Genomic DNA, 21,406 nt, shown 5'->3' on the forward strand with positions numbered 1-21,406 from the left:
GGGGAAAAAGAAAATAATATATATGGGATTTTGCTACGGTCCCAGGATTCCAGGAACAGCTGAACCACCAGGTCTTGCAGAGCTTATTATGAGTTCAAGACTCAATAGATCATTCAGATTGCAGAGCAGCACTAGTGACTGGGTCAACTGGCCAACCTCCTAAGCAGCAGGGATTCACAAGTGTTTATTATTGTGGCAACCCAGCTATCCTCTCTGTGTCCTTCAGCTACAATTCCCCAAACCTGCTGCTTCATTCTTTTTCTCTGTCTCAAGTTCTGATAGGTCCAGTTAGTTCCCATGGTCCAAGATGAGCAGAACTTCCACACCAGGTTATCTCGTAGACTCCTGCCCAACCTACTGACTGGCTGTCCTTAGGCAAGGTGCTCACTTCAGAGGAGCACAGACATGAGGCACCATTATAGTAACTTATGTGGAAAGAAACCCTCAGAAGAGGGAGGTGGGAGTAGCAGGTGTTCTGCAGCCCAGCACCTCTAGTAAAGGGTTCAAAGTCAGTGCCATAATGAGCCTGAGAAGCCTATGTTAAATAAAGTCTTTTTCTATAAGTAACTATGATATATAAAAATAAATTCCAACTTTCAAAAGACAGAGTTTTTAAGAACTCCTTTATGCACCGTTTCATTATTTTAAAATTCATTCTATGCTACTCTATTGCCCTTTGATTAAAGGTCATTCAATGAGTCAGGACCCTAATGCATGAAAATACAATTTAATTTATCAAAATTTAGTGGTCATGTAACTTCTAAGAATCAACCGTTGGAACTGAAACACACATATTCAAGATTGTGTTTGATTTAACTGACGGTATTGCCATGGTGATATTTTCTGTGATTATCTCTTTTAGAATTGAGTTTGTTAGATATATTTTGGGTGACCAGAGCATTTGTGCTGAGCTGCAGGCCTAAACACTATTTACAACTTGGTGGCTCCGAGGGAAACTAATGTTTTGAGTTCTGAACATCCAGTTAACCATAGGCATTTCCAACATACAATCATTTATAAGTTGGAGGTTAATGCAGTTTTATTCCAGCAACATTACATCACCTGAAACCAAGCGCCTCTGAAGCATCCTCCTGCGGCAGGCATTTACCAGCCTCTGCTCATCACAGCTTCCCATGACGTTTGGTTCTCTCTGTGTCGTGGGAAATGCTGCCAAGATGAGGGAGAAGCAGCGCTACATGGGTGTAAGACAGTGGGTCCCAAACTATGGTCCTAGAGCTCACACATCAGCATCGCCAGAGGGCTTGTTGGAAGTTCTAACTTCGGGGTAAATCAGAAACGTTGCAGGTGGATCCCAGAAACCTGTGTTTCAAGAAGCCTGCCAGGAGATTCTGTTGCATGCTTGCGTTTGAGAATACTGATCTAAGACTTTGCTGAATTCCAGAAGATCCCAGGACGAATTCATTTCCCATGAGAACAATGCATAGCCCCATAAGTGGGTTAGAAACAAGAGGCTGCTTTATATCTCTAGTTACATTTGAGTGGGAGTGGAAGGATTATATCTTTAGTTACTTCTAACTGGGAGTCGCATCTGGGAGGAAGCCCAAACTAATGACAAATGCTGTCAGTGTACATCGGTTCTCTTTCACTATCCTCTGTCCTTCCCTTCTGCCCCAGCAGGCTGCCCCCCACTTTCCCACCCCACCCCCAACCCATACACTATTTCTAAACTCTTTCTGTTTCCTACACAGAACTTCCTCTTACCTCCTCTCTCCCAACCTAAACTGCACATCCCTCCAGGAAATGTTCCATGTTCTCCCTCGGTTGCATTCATCAAGCATTTACTCAACACATAGCTTTTTCCTGGCAGACAGTTAGAAAGATAATTAAGATTCCATTTCTGTTTTCGTGTCCAAAGAGAACAACCAAAACATCACTCCTTTGCGTTCACTCAAACCTTGCTCTCTCTCTATTTCCTCATAAATTGTCACACAGCTTCACTCTCGTGTTAGGTTACTTCCAGTATATGTTTATCTTCCCTACTAGATGACAAGCTCCTTAAGCGACTGTGTTTTTAAACTCCCTTTGTATATGGCATTTTTCCCCTGGAGCCTGCTGAGCACACAGTATTAGGGGCATGGTGTTGGGCTGAGTGAAGGAAGTAATGATTAAAACAATAATATAGACATGCACAGGCTAGATTCTGTACCTTCACAGTAAGTTTCTCTCTTTTTTCTTTCTCTTCCTTTGACCCACTCTTACATACTAACCTGGAATATTAAACCAATAAAATCCCAAAGATAACTTATTGGAATAAGAGTGGATTCCTGTTTCTTCATGCTGGGCTGGGAGGAGTCCAAACAAGTCCCAGGCCAGCCACCAGGTCAAATGTAAATCCACAGAATTCTTAAGTTAAAAAAGAAATCTTAAATATTGTACCTGAATTCCCTCCCTTGCTTTTGGTTGGGATGATGTTTGGGCTTTGAAGAAAAATTTTGTAGAATCCTGATGCAGGGCCAAAAGACCAATCAGATGCCCTTAATGAGTGGAATTGCAAGGAACCTGCCAAATGAATGATTTGTACATGACCAGAGAGACACAGAGAATGATGGTCTGCTTGGCAGTGATTATATGTCCAAACCTTTCAGCTGAACTAGATTTCATGCCAAGCTGAATTCTCCACAAGCAGCTGCCTCTATGAGTTGCTTACAGATTCTCTTTTGACTCACATGTCCAAGAAGTACTTAGGTTTAGAGAGCACATACTTGCTTGCCAAGGGGACTGTTTGCAAATATGAATAGGACACTGCTAGGTCTGTGTTTGTCGGTTTGTTCACCTCTTCATAGATCAAAGCCCCAGAGAGTGTCTTCCAAGCTAAGCTTCTAAGTAAGGACAGAAGGAGAGGAAGGCAAGGTTCCCAGGGCTTTCTTAGAAACTCAAGCTGGTAGGATCATCATCATCATCATCATCATCATCATCATCATCATCATCATATCCATGGGATGCTAGAGTCCTGAGTCATCAGGAGACTTTGATATTTGCTACCTGATCCTGTGGCTTTAGCGACACATAAAATCAGAAGGACTTGCCATGGAAAATGCATGGCTTTGTGAAAAGGAGAGGTGGGAGGAAGAGAGGTGAGATAGTAATTGCTGTGAATGAAGGAATTTCTTGTTACATCTATAAGAGTTCTTCATAGTCTTGGCAAGGCAACGAGAATGAAAGCTGCTGTCTTTAATAAAATAGCACTAGGGATCGCTAACGTTGTCAGTAGGAGGAATTATCTCAGAGTAAGGAGGGGAAAAGCAGCTGAACTGTAAGACCTGGACTTCCTAGGAGTATTCACTAATAAGCAGCCTCAGATATACTCTGATCTCGAGGTAACCCAGTTTCCCACTTAACTCTGACCCAACCGTGGACACACGGTTCTCCTCCAGGACTCTGTGGCCCAGCTTGACAGGCCAAATCATTCAAACCAAATGTTACCGAAAGACAGGAGAGAACAAAGAGAAATTAAACCCAGGGAGTAACAAGTGAAAACGATCCGGTTGACAAGCTATGGCTCACTCTCGAGGCTCACAGTCCTGCCCCAGTGGGTAAGGTGATGACATTCAGGGAGCTCTCTCCCTCCTCGCACCCAGCCTGCCACCAGTGTATACTAGATAAATGTGCATTCTGACTCTTCAGACTTGAGACGGCCAAAATGGGTTTTAATTGTATAACTTCGAACAACAGACAGTGACTGGCTGGGATGCTGGACTGAGGAGGAGTCAGAGGTTCTATCCCAACCCAGTGGGGCAAGTACAGTGATTGGTTGGTGATGTCTACAGTGGATAGAGGGTAAGAAGGTTTGCAAGGAATAGTGGGGGAAATTAATGATAATGGCCGTGTCTGGAATTTGCCACCCTAGTCTAGACCTAAGAGAGAAATGCCAAGGGAAGGGCACAGACCTTCTGTTTACCACTCTAAGGACCTGACTCCTCTTCTATGACTAGTATTTCAAACACTGCGTCCCCACGTGAGGGAGCACCCCACCTAACCACAGGGTCCAGTTTCTGCAGGCCATGCTAACATATCATATATTACCTCAGTATTCAGACAGGAGAGCCTCACACTAATGTTGGGGTCATATCTTTTCATTAGCCATTTCTTTCCTCTGGAATGAATCTCAACCATGGTCTCAGCTTTCTCTTGGTGACACAGAAGCTAGAGTTTCTGAAGTCACAAGTAGCCATCATGGGCAGAGAAGCCAGCCCTTCTGGGTGACTGTGAACTTTACAGAACAGTCCATACGTGAGAGGCAAACTAACTTGGTCTCCGCTACCCTCGCTCATGGTGATTCATTCCCTGTCAACTCAAAGAGGAGAACACGTTACAACATAGCCTTAGTGAGAAGAAACTATTACAGAAGAGTGTAAATTGCTTCTTTTAAAAAGAAAACTAAGTGAAAGCAGGGACTTGGGCAAAGAAAAAAAAATCACAAGTGGAGAGGACCTAAAAAGAAAAAGCCATCCCAGATAAAGGGGAACTGAGACATTCTTCATAGTGTCACCCTCCCAAAGGACGTAGGTTAAGGTTAAATCTGGATCTGAAAATCAGGTCTCTACCAGTGTTGGGCCTCACAGTGGCCCTGAACAACAATCCAGGGAAGCACTGGCACATCACAAGTCAACCTTCTCATCCCACATGCAGCCCGGTGACAAGTGTTTATACAATATGATTGATTACCCTGCAATTTACTTTGTCAATCAGTCACAGAATTAATTACATGGTACTCTTGGGCATTATAAATAATGGTATGGCAAACAGTGCTGGGTTTAATGGTCCTTAGCATTCGGCTATTAAATTGATGACACAGCCACATCAGTATTGATGAACAGGGACCTTCTCCATCAAGGATAATTTATATCACGAAGTGTAATGGGCTAGCCTGCTCCCATTTTTGCCAAGGCATTATTCACACTGATACAGGCAATGAATCCATCCATAAAGGGGGAACAAATATATTTTGTTTTAAAAAGAAATCCCCTGATAATGTTGATCATGGGAAAACAGGTATTTTTGTATCGTTGACGTAAAGCTTAGGGAAGCTGCGAGCTCACCATAACACTAGTCAAAATGGAAAAATGACCCCAGCCAGGTGTGGCTCAGGGGTTGAGCACCGTCCTAGGATCCAGGAGACCGCTGTTCGATTCCTGGTCAGGGCACGTGCCCGGGCTGCGGGCTCGATCCCCAGTCGGAGGCGTGCAAGAGGCAGCCTATCAGTGACTCTCATCATTGATGTTTCTCTCTCTCTCTCTCTCCCTCTTCCTTCCTTTCTCTGAAATCAATAAAGATATGTTATTTTTTTTTAAAAAGGAAAAATAAGATGGATTCAAGAGAGGAAATTTGCACCCAACCACAGCTTCTGCAAGAGAAGCCTCTGGATGTCCTGGAACATCTTTCCTTTCCATCCACTCCCCATACACTTGGTTGACTCTGGTTATTCATCAGACATCACCTTAAGTGACATTTCTTTCAAGAAGTCTTCCCTGACTTCTGGATTGGGCTAGATGCCTGTCATAGGTTGGATCCTATAGAAGCCGACCCTGAGGTAAGGATTCACGTGAACATGTTCCCAGGAATAGTTGATAGTGGAGCGGGCAAGTGGAACCAGAGAAGGGAAGGAGGCAAAGCAAGGGCAGGATATCAAGCAAAGTCTCGAAATTTGCTTGGAAATTGGGCTCAATCCTACCAGGAATATCTGAAAACAGTGAGTCACATCTCAGAGTTGTCTCAATCAGGGGCAACATTTAGACTTCTGCATGTTAGTCACTGGTTAAGGGCTGCCCCCAAGAACTTCAAGCACTATACCCACATGGAAAGAAGTCTGGCAACTTAGAGATAGTCCTCTAACAAAGACATAGATGTTGGGAGAGAAAAGATACCAAGAGTTGCTGTGCCCCCAAATGGGGAAGGAGTCAACGGTGATGTGGGTGAAACATACTGAAAGCTTCTGCCCTGCACAGTGTTCCCATAGCACCCTGTGCACTCTCTAAGAAAGCACTTACCGTCCTGCGTTGTAATTGCCTAGTTAGTTGTCTGTCTTTCCTGTTAGAGTGTAAGCTCGTGATGGCAGAAATGATGACTATCTTGTGCATCATTTTATAGCCAACAACTAGCACAGTATCTGGCCCATGGTTAGTACTCAGAAAACATTTGTGAAAGAAGAGAAAAAAAGGGGCAAAGGGAAGTTGGTTTAATCGAAGGATTACACTCCTATAATATACTGCACACTCAAAAACAAATCTTGGTAAAACAACATTCTTTAAGGGGTTATGCTGACCTAGTTTCACTCACTCTGAGCATGAGAATCTTGGTTAGAAAGTCAGGTGTTGTTCGTCCAGCCCAGGAGTTCATTTGTAACCGTCTAGCGGGGGCTCATAAATAACTGGATGAGGGGAGAGCCATCAAATCCATGGTCTAGAGTGAAGGTTGTAATCATTTCACTCTCCAGTCAATCTGAACCAACATAAATATGACAACAGTAAGATTTCTATGAGCTCCCAGCTCCTCGTTATTAAACGTTGTTAATCCTTGGCTGATGTGGTCTAGAGAGCCAGGTCTCTTCTGATCATGCCTGGGTTGCTTTTTAATCTTCCATTTGTTCTTTTACACATATTTTTTTAAACTGAATTCTCAGTGGCTTAGTAAAGTGAAAGCTTATTCCTGAGTCAGGGAAAATGTAATTGGGTGTTCCACGGGCAAGCTCCATACAGGGATTTAGGGACCCAGACTCTGCTCACCTTGCAGCTCCATCACCCTCTAAAGCCTTAGAGTCCTTCACTTCCAGCCACATGTTGGTCTGTGAAAGGTGTATATACACATATGTCGTGCCGATGCTCTTAATTCTCCATTCTTATGACCCTCCCAGGATATCCTTTCTTTAAAGCCCGTTGATTTCAATGAGCATTGTCTTCCTCCCCATGGCTGCATCCAGCAGGCATGTCCAACACTGTGCAGTTCCCCAGACACACCTCAGGTTCTCACACCTCGGTACCCACAGCACCCACACTGTTCCTTCTGCCTGGCAGGCTTGTCACCCTTTCATATCTCAAGATTAACTGCATTTATTCTTCAAAACTCAGCTCCCTTGCTCAGCCCCACTATAAACCCTCTGCTGGCTTTCCTCAAACTCCAGTCTGTCTACTTTGATCCCATGGTCCTCCAGTGTGGCTCAGTCGGTTGGACATCTTCCCACGAGCCAGGAGGTTTCCAGTTCGGTTCCCGGTCAGGGCACATGCCCGGGTTGCTGGCTCAGTCCCCAGTAGGGGGCATGCAGAAGGCAGCCCATCGATGTTTCTCTCTCATCGATGTTTCTCTCTCTCTCTCTCTCTCCCTTTTCCTTCCTCTCTCTGAAATCAATATAAACATGTTTTTAAAAAGAAGCACCTCTAGCGTGGCTCTTACTAAATTGTATGCTTGTACTGATTTTTCCCTCTAAATCTCAACATTTTAAGGAAAGGGACTGTTTCCTTCTCCTTTTCATATCCCCAGTGCCCTGCCATTGTTTGGTACCATACTAGACACTCAAAAACAATATTTATTGCATGAGTGAAAGAAGTCTGTTTCTCAAACTTCTTTTCATAAGACACTACTAATCTCATGACACATTTTTACCTGTATACCAATGCACATACAAGTTCCTTGGCCAAAAAAAATTGGGAAATGCTGCAGAGTATGCCTTAATCTTGAAAATTATTCACAGTGCCCATTAACAAGAGCTGGACAATAGTCAGGCAACAGGTGTATTGGGTGCAAAATTTAAGGAAGCAGTCACTCTCAGCTTCGTGCTCTGAGAATAGTGCTTCCTTAAATTTTGCACCCTTGGTTTCTGGTTTTCCTCGCTCTGGTAACTGTGCCCTGCTCGTTGGCATTTCAGAGGCTCTGGCAGTGCCTACGATAGAGAAAACTGTTTAACTTCTGTTATCTCAGGATAACCCAAACTTATTGAGGATGCAGCCCTTTTTTTATTTTTCATTAATGCCTATTAACCTCCTGCAGAATTAGTACTCTGTGAAATGAACTTTTAAAATGTGTTGCTACTATACGGATTAATCATTTTTTATTTCTGCTATTTCATAAGATAACCTTGATGTGGAGAATGGGATTTAGTTGGAAAAATACATTGGCTGTTATGATAGCCAGAGAAATTTCTTATAGTTTTCACAACTTTGGCTGACCTCCCAAAGTAGTTATTGATGAGGCTGTTACTGGGGGGACCTTTCCCATCAGTGAATGGATGGGTTTACTCTCCCAGGTAAAGAAGTTCTGTTTCATCTCCCCAAAGACAAATAAAGCTATTGGTCTGTCCAGTGATAGAAATGGAATGAGAAGAAAGGTTCGATTACTTGGGTAATAAGCCTGATAAGACAGGTCAGTGCCCCTGCTTAATCCTGTCAAAATCCCAGCTCTCTGCTTGTGCATCTCGCTAATGTCTATCTGACTCCATCCAGATGAAAAAGACTAGGATATCTATTTGGCTGACTCATAGAACCAAGTCCTCCTATCTCTCCAGAAAGTCTTCTACTCAGTCTGTCTATAATAATTATTGTTTAGAAAAGGAGAAACAATTCTCTTGGATGAGTTTCACTCTTTAGCAATTTTAGACTAACCACTTAGTAAAAATGTTTGGTTTCCTTATTTCATCCAGGAACTTCCAAACGCTTTTTCTCAGAGAACCATGACTGGCCGAGTCTATGTAGAAAGGCTATGGGTCAGAGAGACCCTGTGACAAATAACTGAATGAAATTTCAGAAAAGAAGGATTGGATTATCCTAAGCCTGGTTCCAAGGGTGGCTGAAGTAAGTCTACACGAGGCTTTATTCAAAAGCCGATTTCTGAGTGGGGACTCAGGATCCAGACCTGGGGCAGATGTGATAGTTGCCCCAAAAAGAGACATGAGTTAGAGGATCCCAAGGATTAGCTAGGCCCTAAGGAGTACTGAGCATCAAAGGTCCTGTTGTGCTCAGAGGATGAGCTAGGTGCGCCAGCAAGCCAAAGAAACATTATAAACAGCAGAACAGAGCAGGATCCAGGATCAATGGTAGTGACAAAGCAAGAGGATCCAGAATAATTTTTGTGAATCCGACTGGCATGCCTGAGTTTATTTTATATTGGCTTGGGGATAGATGGTCAGTGCAATTTAAACACCCGGAATTGGCTTGGATGTGGCAGTAACAAACTGTTTTCCACAGATCGTTTTGTGTGATTGGTTAAGAGTGGCTCATATCGCCATGATTTTAGAATCTGTTTGGTTCCTTAAATCTAAATCGTGAACACCTATGATGGCTGCGTAAGCAGTAATTAAACAAGAGGAGCAAGTAAATGAGCTTATGTTGGAAACACACCGTAATCAAATTGCCGGGCTGTGCCAGGACTTCCTCCTGGCTGTCAGTGAGTCCCACGGTGCCAGCCTGTGGTCTCCAGACAGATTAACCATACAAATGGAGTCCTCTGGGTTGTTGTTGTTGTTGTTTTCTGGTCTTCACATGCCTTTTCCTCCTTGGGGACCCAATGGGAGGTTGTCTCCAGGCATCACATTATAGCAATCGATAAACCACGAGCCGCACGACTCGTTTAGGAACAGACTCAGGCATCTTGCTGGAGGAAGCAATGATCGCCTGTCGTGAGTCCAGAGAATCAGGGCGTTTGTTAGAGGCCGAGAGCGTGGGATTCAGCATGCAGCAGGGCCAAATACAGTGGTGTCTCGGTTCTCGAACATCTCCGTTGACGAACATTTCGGATTACAAACGCCGTACACCCGGAGGTAAACGCTTCGGTTCTCGAACACGCCTCGGAATTCGAACATGCCCTGCGGCTCCCGCTGGGCGCAGGATCCTGAGGCCTCGCTGTCGGCTGCTGATCCCTCGGTTTTCGAAGGTTTCCGAACTCGAACTTTGGGAACTCGAAGCCCGAGGCACCACTGCACGGCATTAGCCCTTGGCCCCCAAACTGTCCCTTGGTTCTTGCTGTGATTCCCTGAATAACCCCAGACAGGAGCTGGGGGGGATCCTCACTTTTTCTTTCATCTTCTCCCCTCCCAAGCGCAGCGTGTGCTTCGAGGCTGAGCCCTGCGGCTGCCCCTTCTCGGCGCCTCTGTAACCTCCCCGTCGCAGGCTTTCCGTCTCCGCCTCTGCTCAGACTCCGGGCGCAGGCAGGGGCCTGTGTGCAGCGCCGGCCTTGCCGTGCCGTCCCTCTGTTTCAAATACTTCACATCTCCGACCTGCCTGCGGAGGGTCAGCCAGCCAAGGGATTCTGCACGGTGCTCCCGGGCCTGGTCAGGGCTGGGCTGGACAGACTCCCTAGAAATAGCGGGGTAGCCTCAAGCGCCACGTGACCAGTACCCCTGGAGAGTTGCAAAAACAGAGCAGATGCTCAACGAGCGTTCATTCCACGATTGCTAAATAGGCAGTGTGGTGGGTGGAAAACCACGGACTCTTCCCCAAGAGACCAAGGTTCAAGTCCCCACTTTGCCGCCTTTGAGCCGAGTGACCCCAGAAAAGGTTATCTACTCTTAACTTCAACATTCTTCAAAGCGTGACCAACGCCTGCCTAGTGGGTTTGTTGCGAGGGTTAAATGAGATGCGCGTAAAGACCGTGGCCCGTGAGTGCCTGGTACACAGAAATAACCGTATGCTACTTATACTAAAAACAAACGAAGTGGCAGGAGGAAAAGCGTGTATTTATTAGGCATCATCTGCACAGGGTACTTTACAAGGAAAGCCGGGGAGCCGTGATCTCTGACCAGCAGAACTTACAGCTCACACTGCACATATCACCTCTCGTCAGTCAGTCAAGGGGCATTAACTCAGGGCTCATCATTCAACTGGAAGTCGCCATTTCAATAGGATTAAGAAATCTTTCCCCCGCGTCAAACAAGGATTTAAAATTTTTTAAATTGAGTTTGGTGTTTCCCAGGGAAAGAACAACACCTGTTAAAGCAGATCTACTTTGTGTAGAAATCAAATGGGAAGATTCTCAGATAGAATGTCAGCTTCTTAGACAGATCTTACACCTGTAGATGTGGTAGAGGAGATGGTACAGGTTGAGCCAATGCAGTGACTCAGATCATGAAGCTAGAGCTCTTGTTGAGAGCTCGAGGCATAAGTCACTGTGAAAGCCAGCCTCCTCTCTCTGCCCACACGGCCGTAGGTGTTTCAATCTTCCTCAAGTGTAGCGAGCTATGAAGTTAAAAAGGTTTGGGCGAGCATTTGGGAGCCTCTGAAGCTTATCTGAACTAACCAAGTCTCACAAAGCCATAAATCTCCAATGGCAGCCTCCAGGAGTGACACACTTCTTTGTGGAATGTCCCTGGGCTTGGCTGCAGTCCAGAAAAGATGTGTGAACTGGCAAGATAAAGCCAACATAAGCAATGCCCTTCCCTCCTGGGCATCTCTCAGTCTGACACTCGTGAGCATAACATTTTAGGATTTTGTTTGCCTGCTTAGAGCAGTGCTGCATTGAATGGTCATTAAGGAGCCAGGATGGCCCTTTGAATGTTGTTTTTTGTCTGTGGTTGGGTTTCTTATTGAATTGAAGAAGACAGTGTGCTCCAGGATATAATTGTAATTATTATCATTGTAATTATTGTCACCATTGTCACAAACCATGGACTGTTGGGTTTTCTGTCCAATGAGTCTCAGTATGTCTAGAGACCACATGCATCTAAACTGACCCGTTGCTTGCTTCTAAGGCTTGCTCTTGGGAACCTCCCCAGAAAACTGAATCATAATCTCTGAAGGTAGGGCCCAGGAATCTGGGTAATAACAATATTGTCATTTCAGCACTATTGTAAAGGACTAAAGACCGTAAACACATTGATCAGTTAAGACAAACTATGAAGTTCAGCTTCTTTTAGTTCAATGATACCTAGTGTTAGCTGTGTGGTCTTGGGAAACTTACTTCACTTCTCTGTGCCTCAGTTACCTCGTCTGTAAAGTGAGCAGAATGATATATTGTTCTAGGGGTAAGTTGAGTTGATTTGTATGAGGGGCTCAGAGCAGTCCATAGCTAACAAGTCTGGTATATAGTAAGCATGTGTAAGTTTCAATTATTATAACTTGGTATTTGTGTGGCAGTGGTGAAATCAGGGAGGCAGGAGACCTGGATTTTAGCCCCAGCCCTGTACTTGGTGAACTTACAGAAGTCACTTCACTTCTCTGCCCTCAATTTCCTTCTCTGTAAAATGAGGGAGTTGACGAGACCATCTGTCGCGCTCAGACATGTTAAGACTGAACACCTACCCTCCACCGTAAGCTGTAAGAACTCGAGCAGGCTTTCCGGCTTGGAGGTAGTTTTGAGCTTCTGATCCTTTGCAGATCTGTCAAGGCTCCTCCTTGATTCACACCAAGAACCCTGCCTCTGTCCCAGGTGCAGGGCTGTGGATCTGTTTACTCTTCTCCAAGACGAGATCCTCTGTCAGCCACCTCGGAGCTGCTACAAGCCAGCTTCCTGGTGGGGAGAGAGGGAAAGACAGTGTTTTTATTTTTCTGCCTCACTGTGCCTTCCTTCCTTTGGGATCCCATCTGGCAAAGGTCAAAAGAAATTTCCGCAGCTGCCGTGATGAGAAATGCCCGCCGACTGAAGGAGCAGGGCCCGTGTCGGGGTGGTGCCTGCCCCTGGAGGTCACAGCTGGAGTCTTGTCGCGCCTGAGCACCCTCCAGCTCGGTCACTCCCTCTCTGCCCCAGAGAGAGAGCACATTACAAACATCTTGACTCTTGTGGTTGGCAGATGGAACGAGGGACAGTGACTGAAGCATGACAGGAAATCTAAGAAATGGCAAAGAAGCAGGGTTAGTGGTTTTGCTTAAGATTTTGTGACAAATCAGAGTAGTACATCCATCCCTCTGGCTTTTTTGATATTCCTCCTGGGGAGGGGGTGTAGGGGGGTTACACCCCTACCTCTAAAGGAGGGACCTTCTATTCTCTCTCCCAGTGCAGGGGAGTGTTAAAAAGGCTGCTTCCCTCCTTTCTTTTATTTATTTTTTATTTTTTAATTACAGTTTGCATTCAACATTATTCTGTATTAGTGTCGGGTGTACAGCATAGTGGTTAGACAATCATGTACTTTATAGCGTGGTCCCCCCTGATATGCCAAGTACCCTCCTGGCCCCGTACACAGTTAGTACAGGATTATTGACTATATTCTCTACGCCGTAATTTACGTCTCTGTGACTGTTTTGTCACCATGGATCTGTACTTCGTAACCCACTTCCTTTCTTCCATTTACTTCTGCTTTCTTTACCTCTTTATTTGCTCCACTCCGAAGGCAGAAGAGAGAGGATGTGAGTGACAGACTCAGGCACCCCATGACTGTATTACTCCCGGGCAAAGCTGTGAGCCTTAAAGCGGCGTCCCAAGACACACCCTTCTTTTTTTTTCTTTTTTTTTTTCTTTGCAAAGCAAGCAAGAATTTATTGACCGCAGCAAAAACACACTTAGGACAGTGAAACAAGGAAGAGCCTAGAAAAAGCATCAGGGGAGCCCAGGCTGGGCTGCTTTGGCCCACTGGGAAGTCAGAGAAAAGGGGGCCTTGGGGACAGGTTCACGGGGTTAGCCCGGGACGACCCGCTGCTGCCCGTTGCTCCCCTGGTTGCAAGTCTCGTGGGGCCCCTTAGAATTTAGGAGACACGTGCCTGTGGGAAAAGGAGAGGGGAAAGGGAATGGCACGGGCATGCAGCCCTGGGGGAGAGCGTGCCTCTTTTCTCTTCTGTGTCCAGACCCAGCAAGTTTTCTTCTAGTTTTTGCTCCTGGTAATAAATATGTGAGTGTCAGGGTTAGTAAAGAAGGACTGGCGAACAGAGAGAAAAACACCTGGTTGTAAGTAACTGCACATCAGTCAACAGTGTTTGACCGTGAGGTTCACAGCGCACATCCTGCGCAATTTTTCCAAATGACTGGATTAGTGATCGCTTCCACTGTCCACCAAAATCAATGAGGTAGAACGCATTCCACCTTGAATGAAAAGGGGCCCCTCATCGCTCCTATCAAAGCTACTTTGCATGGTTTGTCATTTCAGCCAGAAGGAGACGGACCTTTCGCTGACTTTATTCCGCAGCCTGGGCAACTGCACCTCGCCTTAGAAGCAAGTTCAGTGAACATCCCGTCGAATCCCCTGCAACATTCTCTTTTCGACTTTTTCTATTACCTCTTAGGCATGTAGTCCTGCAGTTTCTATTTGAACATTTCCAGCAATAAAACACTGACTCTTCCACAGATTATTTTGTTTTTAGACAGGTGTAACTATTGGTGTTGCCTGGGAGGCCAGAATTTACCTTTAACATTGTTAGAGGGAGCCCTCTGGTTATAAGTAAACATCCTGTGTGTGATGGGCGCCTGATATTTACCAGTGTGACCTACCTGTCACCGTTCCCGCCCATTTCAAATATGGATACAGTTACAGATCTCACATTTTTGCCTTTTACATGTTTTTCTTAACATTCCTCTTTTGCCCTCAGGGGGAAAAAAGGAAAAAAAAAAAACACGAAAAAAACACTGTGATTAATATGATCCCATTCATATCATTATACGTAAGTTGTCATTATAGAAACTATAGACATGGACCCAGGCGTCTGGTTCCAGCTGTGCACCAGGAAGGCCATCTGCTCTGGGGAAAGAGCCCTGGAATCGAGGTCAGGACACCTGCCTTCCAATTCCAGGTCTCGTTCTCTAGATGGTCCCTTTGGCAAGTCACTTATCTCCCTTTTGGTCTTCCTGGACTTAGCTGAAAAATATGCAAGTTAGAAGTCACTGCTGCGTCACAGGATGCTTGGAGATGGTGGCAAAAGGCTACATAAAGTCTACAGAAACTAAAGGAATCTTTCATCCCACATGCCGCAGACCTAGACTGCGGGGCCTTTGTTCCAGACCAAGCACGTTTTATCGGCTCTTTCTCGTAAAGTTCGTACTGCCTTCAGCCACTGCGGATGCATTCTTAATTTAAAAAGCAAAGCAAAACCTTCTTTTTTCTTGCAGTGCATAGTATGGGACTGGGACTCCAACGGCAAACATGATTTCATTGGAGAATTCACCTCGACATTCAAGGAGATGAGAGGAGCAATCGAAGGGAAGCAGGTACGTGGTGAACCACTCGTGGTACTTTTCCAGACACTTCTCTCATGATACACCCAGCTGCGCTTGGCCAGCAGGAGGTGAGGCATCAATATATGATTAACTGGGATCAGAAGGGAGCATGGTGGGATTTGAGCACCTAGCTTAAAGTACTAGCCCAACCCAAAGCAATTGGTGTGACCTTAGACAAGACATCACCCCAGAGCTGTGCAGTTTCTCCATCAGTCAAATGAAGAGGTCAGATGAGAATATTTCTAATTTCTTTGAGCTGTGTAGCCTTGGACAAGTGACTTAATCTATCTGTGCCTCCATTTTCTCATCTAAAAAAAAAAAAAAAAAAAAAAAGAATGTGGTAATTGTATCAGTTTTATAGAATTTTGTGAAGATTAAATGACATAATCCATGATATGCATTTACTAGAGTGCCTTGCACATGGCTAGAACTTTCTAAATATCTGCCATTAGTACTAATGTTCTTCCCACTCTACATTTCCATGACTTGGTGACATTGGTTACACATTTAATGCTTTAGAGAGATTATTTGATTCCTCTAAATTTTTATTATGGGCATCAGATCTTCATCTAGTTCCACCATTTTACTCTTTGGGTACCAAGACATGTACCCAACACTGTCACGTACCACAGAAGCACACAGGGATTTCACTGCACCACACAGAAACCTAACCCTCCTCTGGGTTTCTCTGAGGCACATGTACTTTTTATACACACATATATATCAATTTATCAGTCAGTTGCTGTCATCTGGCCTCTGGCCTGTATGTAACTCTGCTCTTACCTGTTCAGTGTTCACCTGCCCGACTTCCAGCGGCAGAACATAAATCTCTTTGCCTGAGGACTTTCTCTGGCTGCTGGAGCCTGCTCTGACTGTTCCCACAGTGGGCTGCAAAGTGTGGGGGAGATGGAACACCAACTAGGGAACAGCCCTCGACAAATAATTAATGGGAGTGGAGATGTGAAGGTGGCAAAACTCTGAAGTGTGTTCTATGCAGTTTCCTAGCAGGAATAAGCCCCGGTTGCCCGCGGTGGTAACTGACTTGATAATGCACCCCCTTTTTGGCTGCCTCCCCTCTTTCGATTTACCACTCTGTTGGTGCTTCCTGACATTACCTCTCTGATGAGCTGCTTGCACTTAAATCCTTGCCTCGGGTTTTGTTTCTGGGGGAACTCCAAACAAAATACCTGCTATTCTTACTATGAAGCCCATTGTCCCCATAAAATAGAAAGAGTGACAGCAATGGCTTTGACAAAGTCTTTTTCCCTTAGAGATAAGACCCTGCCCCTGGTCAGACATGCAGAGAAGATGCCCCAGTCATTATTCAAGTCTCTTCTTTTAGATGTAAGGTCAAGTTTTATGGAAATAAACCAACATCCTTTGGAATTAGAAGCTTAACCTGAATCAGACCTTTTGTTGAATATAGACCTTTGGTCTGGAAACTCAAGGGCAGCCCTCTGCGTAGTTGCAACAAAGCTTGTTTTATATGTTCTGTTGTGTACTAGTCATTGTAAGACACTTGTCAAACACACAGAGACCTTCATCCACAAGCAAGCGTGCAGAGTTTCGGGGCCACAGTTAAAACCAACAGTAAGTTATCAGGAAAGTCACTCCCAGGATAAAAAGGAATATAGTCAGAGAAATTGCTCCATTGAATGTCCTGGGCCAGACTCTATTGAGCTAATAAATCTAGGAAAGTTATCCATACCACGTGCCAGGGCTCCAGAGTTTTACAAAGTTTAGCCTTGCTCTCCTCTACAAATACAAATATCTAAATTAATAACTATGAGAACCATTTCATCCTGAAGCTCCTACAATGGTATTAAAAGTAAAATTCTAACATATGTCACAATTAAAGAACACCAAAGCCTGATGCATTCAAAGAAACAAAAATAAATCATTAAGTCCCACTGAGGAAATGGACCATATGCTACTGTATTTTTCTGTATCACAGAGATACAAGAAAGATTTTAGATCCATCACCCAGCCCGTTTTGACACATTTGCACTGTGGGAACTGTTTCCTTATTTGATTCTCCTAAGAGTTACTGAGGAGCACCTAGTAAGTGCCAGGCACTCTGCCAGGCTCTGGGTGTGCCAGGACTGTGCATCAGAGTAAACTAAAAACAAATATCAAGTAAACAATATAATAAAAATGGAGTTCTGACTTGTGACAAATGATATAAAAAACCTGAACCAGTTTAGGCATCAAGGTGTGGCATAGAGGAGATAATCTGAAAAAGTGACATTTAAGTTGAGGGCCTTTAAGGACTGAAAGAAGTCAACCGTGTAACAAGCAAGGGAAAAGCATTTCGGGCAGAGGGAATAGCATGGGAAGTAAGGAGATAGGAAAGAGTTGGGTGGGTTAAGGATCTGGAAAGAGCCCGGTGTGTCTGGAGCAGAGAGGGTGAGGGAGCCATGCATGAGAGGGCGTTAGAGACAGAGGCGGAGGCCAGGAAAAGTAGATTCTGATAGCTCAGGGGAAAAGGAGTCTGGGATTTTCTTCTAAATGTGATGACCGCACGCTAAAGCTGTGCTCTTCAATACAGCAGCCACTCGCTATATGTGACTATTTTTTACTGATGTTTGTATACGAAATCATACAGGTTTCACATGTACAACTCAACAAAACATCATCTGCACACTGCATTGTGCTCCCATCGCCCAAAATGAAGTATCTTTCCATCTCCATTTACCCCCCTTGCCTTCTTTAAATTTTAATTTTAATTAAAATGGTAATTCCCCAGTCACACTAGCCACATTTCAAATACTCAGTAGTCTCATGTAGCTTCATTATTGGCTGGTGCAGATATAGATTGTTTCCACCACTGCAGAAAGTTCTACTGGACAGGGCTGCAAAGGAGTCTAGGCAAGAGAATGACATGATTGGTTTTAATTTTTTAAAAGATTACTTTGGCTACTGTGTAGATAATCCATGATAGGGAGACAAGGGAGTGAGGCAGGGAGATCTGTTGGAAGCTAATACTATAGGCAGGACAAGATGCGATAATGACTTGGACTAAACAAAGTGGTAAGACAGATGGAGAGAAGTGGGGAGATACAAGATATATTTTGCAGATAGTAGCTACAAGATTTGTTGGGGATTGTATATGAGGGGGAAAGGGAGGTAGGGAAAGAATGACTTGAGACTAGATGGATAATTGTTGGTTTCTCTTCCTGTCTGAGGAAGTCTCATTTCAGGGAGGTCCAGTTTGTGGTGAAGGTTTGAGAATTGAGCTTGGGGGCTTGGCACCCTGAGGATTTACCTGGAGCTATAAACAATGGGAGGCATTTGAAGTCAAGAGAATGGATGAGTACACTTAAGGAGAGAAGATAGAACAGATAATAGAAGGGGCTTCAACGCTAGGAACCTCAATATGTAGAGTCAGAGAGAGAAAGAGATGTTGTCTTTCGAACTCCTTCCTGTGAGAGTTATGTTTCTGCAGACACAGGGTAGGTTCTTGATTAACTTGGAGTAATTCCTAGGTAACCTTTATGAACATGCTTAGTTGGAGGTGGCCAAAAGGAAGCTTGCAAGAACAAATAGGAGAGCCCCTCCAAGACCCTCCTAGGGGAGAGCTGTGTGACTAATAGGCCAGGCTTTGGGGTGAAACTGGCGTGTGAATCCCAGCTCTTCCAGGTACCACCTGTGTGACTCAGCCTCCTCTCCAAGGCTCATCTTTCCTCTAGAAAAGTGAGTTGTAGGAGAGTTCAGTGGTTGTGGGTATAAAGTAAATAGCCACAGCTACATGACAGTTTCATGCCAAGACATATGCAGCATATTTAGACCTGGCTCCCTCAGCACTCCCTTCCCACCCAACAGGCACAAAAGCCCCAAGGACCCGTAGGTTCTGATTTTGCTTCCTTGGCGCCCTGGTCTGGCTGAGCCAACCCATCCTCCACTGTTGGTCCATCTTACCCTGAGGGAAATGAGTAGATTTTTCATGGATGATCATTATAATTCTTCATGGAACTTGGAATCTAACTCAGTCAGAGTTTGTTATGTCCTGCTTGATTAAAAAATCAAGGTTAATAGCAATTATTGAAAATGACCCAAAAAACCCAGCAGATTTATTTTTAGAATTTTTTCTTTCCAATTGTTAGGTAAATCCCTAAACTACTTGTTTATACTGTAACATTAAAGGAAGCTTTGGGGAAAAGGCAATTTCAGTTTTGATGGGTTTGGGGATGGACTTGGGATGTTTTTTCTGAAAAATACTAAATCTACTTTGAGACAGAATGGAATTCTCAATTATCAAGCGATACCCACGTGAAGAATGAATTAGAAGAAAACCTAAGAGAGGAAAGAAAAACAATATCATGATGGTGGAAAGATTAGGCCTTTTAAAAAATGGGGCTGGAGATCTACTGATTTCAGATTCAGCTTTGACTCTTTTCTCTCCTTCCTTCCTTCCTTCCTTCCTTCCTTCCTTCCTTCCTTCCTTCCTTCCTTCCTTCCTTCCTTCCTTCCTTCCTTCCTTCCTCCCTCCCTCCCTCCCTCCCTCCCTTCCTTCCTTCCTTCCCTCCTTCCTCCCTCCCTCCCTCCCCCCTCCCTCCCTCCCTCCCTCCCTCCCTCCCTCCCTCCCTCCCTCCCTCCCTCCCTCCCTCCCTCCCTCCCTCCCTCCCTTCCCTTTTATGGAAGGAATCTTAGAGGCCCCTTAACCAGGATAGCATTCCTGTCTTCCAAGCCCTTATGCGGTTGCCCAGTTCCTACTGGAACTTCCCCGGTGGTGAGAAACTACCTTATCAGTTATCTGTTGCTGAGTAACAAATTACACCAAAACTTCCTGGCTGGAAAAAACAATCATTATTTACTCATGATTCTCTGGGTTGGCAATTCAGGCTGCGTTCACTTGGAATAGCTCCTCTCGGCTACACATGGTGCCAACTGAATTCACTTACGCGTTTTGCCTCAGCAGCTGGAATTTTTCCACATGCTTTAATTTACCAAGAGACCAACCTAAGCTTTTTAAATGGTGGCAAAAACTTCTCAGCGCCAAGCCCCAATGTACAGGCGCTTTTCAATCCTCTGCTCATATCACTTTTGCTAATGTCCCTTTGGTCAAACAAGTCACCTGACTAAGCTCAGGGTCGTTGTGGGAGGAAACTACACAAATGCATGGACACTGCGAGGAATGCTGTGTCAGTCTACCCTACTCACATCTGCCTGAGGTTACTTCCGTTTCAGACACACATAATTGTTAGAGAGTGAAAATTTGTCTCCTAAGTGGAAATCCAAAGATCCAGCTCCCATAGGATGGTCAACTGTATGCACTGATTTTCACCATTTTATATAGGGAACTTGGGCATCCATGGATTTTGTTATTGCAGGTGTCCTGGAACCAGTCCTCCATGGATACCAATGGTAGTTAAGTTTTGGGGGAGTCCAAAGTTATACACCGATTTTCAAACAACCTTTGCATTGTTTAAGGGTCAACTATAATTTGCCAAAGGTCACACAGCTGGGAGGTGGGGGAGCTGGGATTCAAATCTGGCAGTTCAATATCAGAGTCTTACTTTCAACCACTCTTTTTACATTCCCTCTAGATGCAGGGGTTGTCACTTGGAGACCATTTGTCACCCCTTAGTTTCATCCGCAGAAGCCCCAGGGGACTTGATGTCATCGAATGACTCCACTTCTTCCTGAGCAGGCAATCATGCTGTGACTCTTCTTGTTGCAGGTGCAGTGGGAGTGCATCAACCCCAAGTACAAAGCCAAGAAGAAGAATTATAAGAACTCAGGCATTGTGATTTTGAATCAATGCAAGGTATGTACATAGTCTGTCTTTCAGGAGTATGAAACCAGGGCTGTTCAGGTTGTGTGGTCAGAGGGAGAGAGTGTCAAAGCGATGTCATCTTTTTTAAAATAAAAATCAGAAAGTCACTGTATTAATGGACATACAATGAGAAATGTATGTATGGGTGGTCTTGGAGCTATGGTAGACCGATGCCACCATCCCCTCCACAAGGATAGTCCTACCCCCAAGTTTAGGATAGTTCTGGTCAAAAGTCAGGCTCTTCTCTGCCCACAGCAGCAGCAGAGGGAGATCCCCCAAAGGGGACAATCAACCTTTCCAAAGCACCTACTATGTGCCTATCACAGTTTCAGTGGTTTATATGTGGCACCTCATTCATGCTGAAAGGGTCCCATGAAAACAAGACAATAGGAGATTGGAGGGCCTAGAAGTTCCTCCAAGAGGGGCTCTAACTTCACAGAAAAATCTGTGTGCTAATAAGTAAACCCCTTAAATTGCATCCGAGAATAATTCTGCCACTGATTGAGTACTTACTATACAAGAGTAACTACAATAAATTCTATTTACTCT

General features: G+C 44.7%; 1 protein-coding gene across 5 annotated transcripts in view; it reads left to right on the forward strand.

The window, feature by feature from the left end:
• CPNE4 (copine 4) overlaps nt 1-21,406 on the forward strand; it is a 320,582-nt gene that overhangs the window by 266,217 nt on the left and 32,959 nt on the right. For all 5 annotated transcript variants that reach the window (XM_081159934.1, XM_081159931.1, XM_081159932.1 and 2 more), the window contains exons 8-9: nt 14,974-15,072; nt 20,762-20,848. In XM_081159934.1, coding sequence (XP_081016060.1) covers nt 14,974-15,072; nt 20,762-20,848 — 186 coding nt within the window. The remainder of the gene's footprint in view (nt 1-14,973; nt 15,073-20,761; nt 20,849-21,406) is intronic.

The sequence above is a fragment of the Miniopterus schreibersii genome (assembly GCF_964146895.1).
Source record: "Miniopterus schreibersii genome assembly, chromosome: 15".
In the NCBI taxonomy this organism is placed as follows: Eukaryota; Metazoa; Chordata; class Mammalia; order Chiroptera; family Miniopteridae; genus Miniopterus; species Miniopterus schreibersii.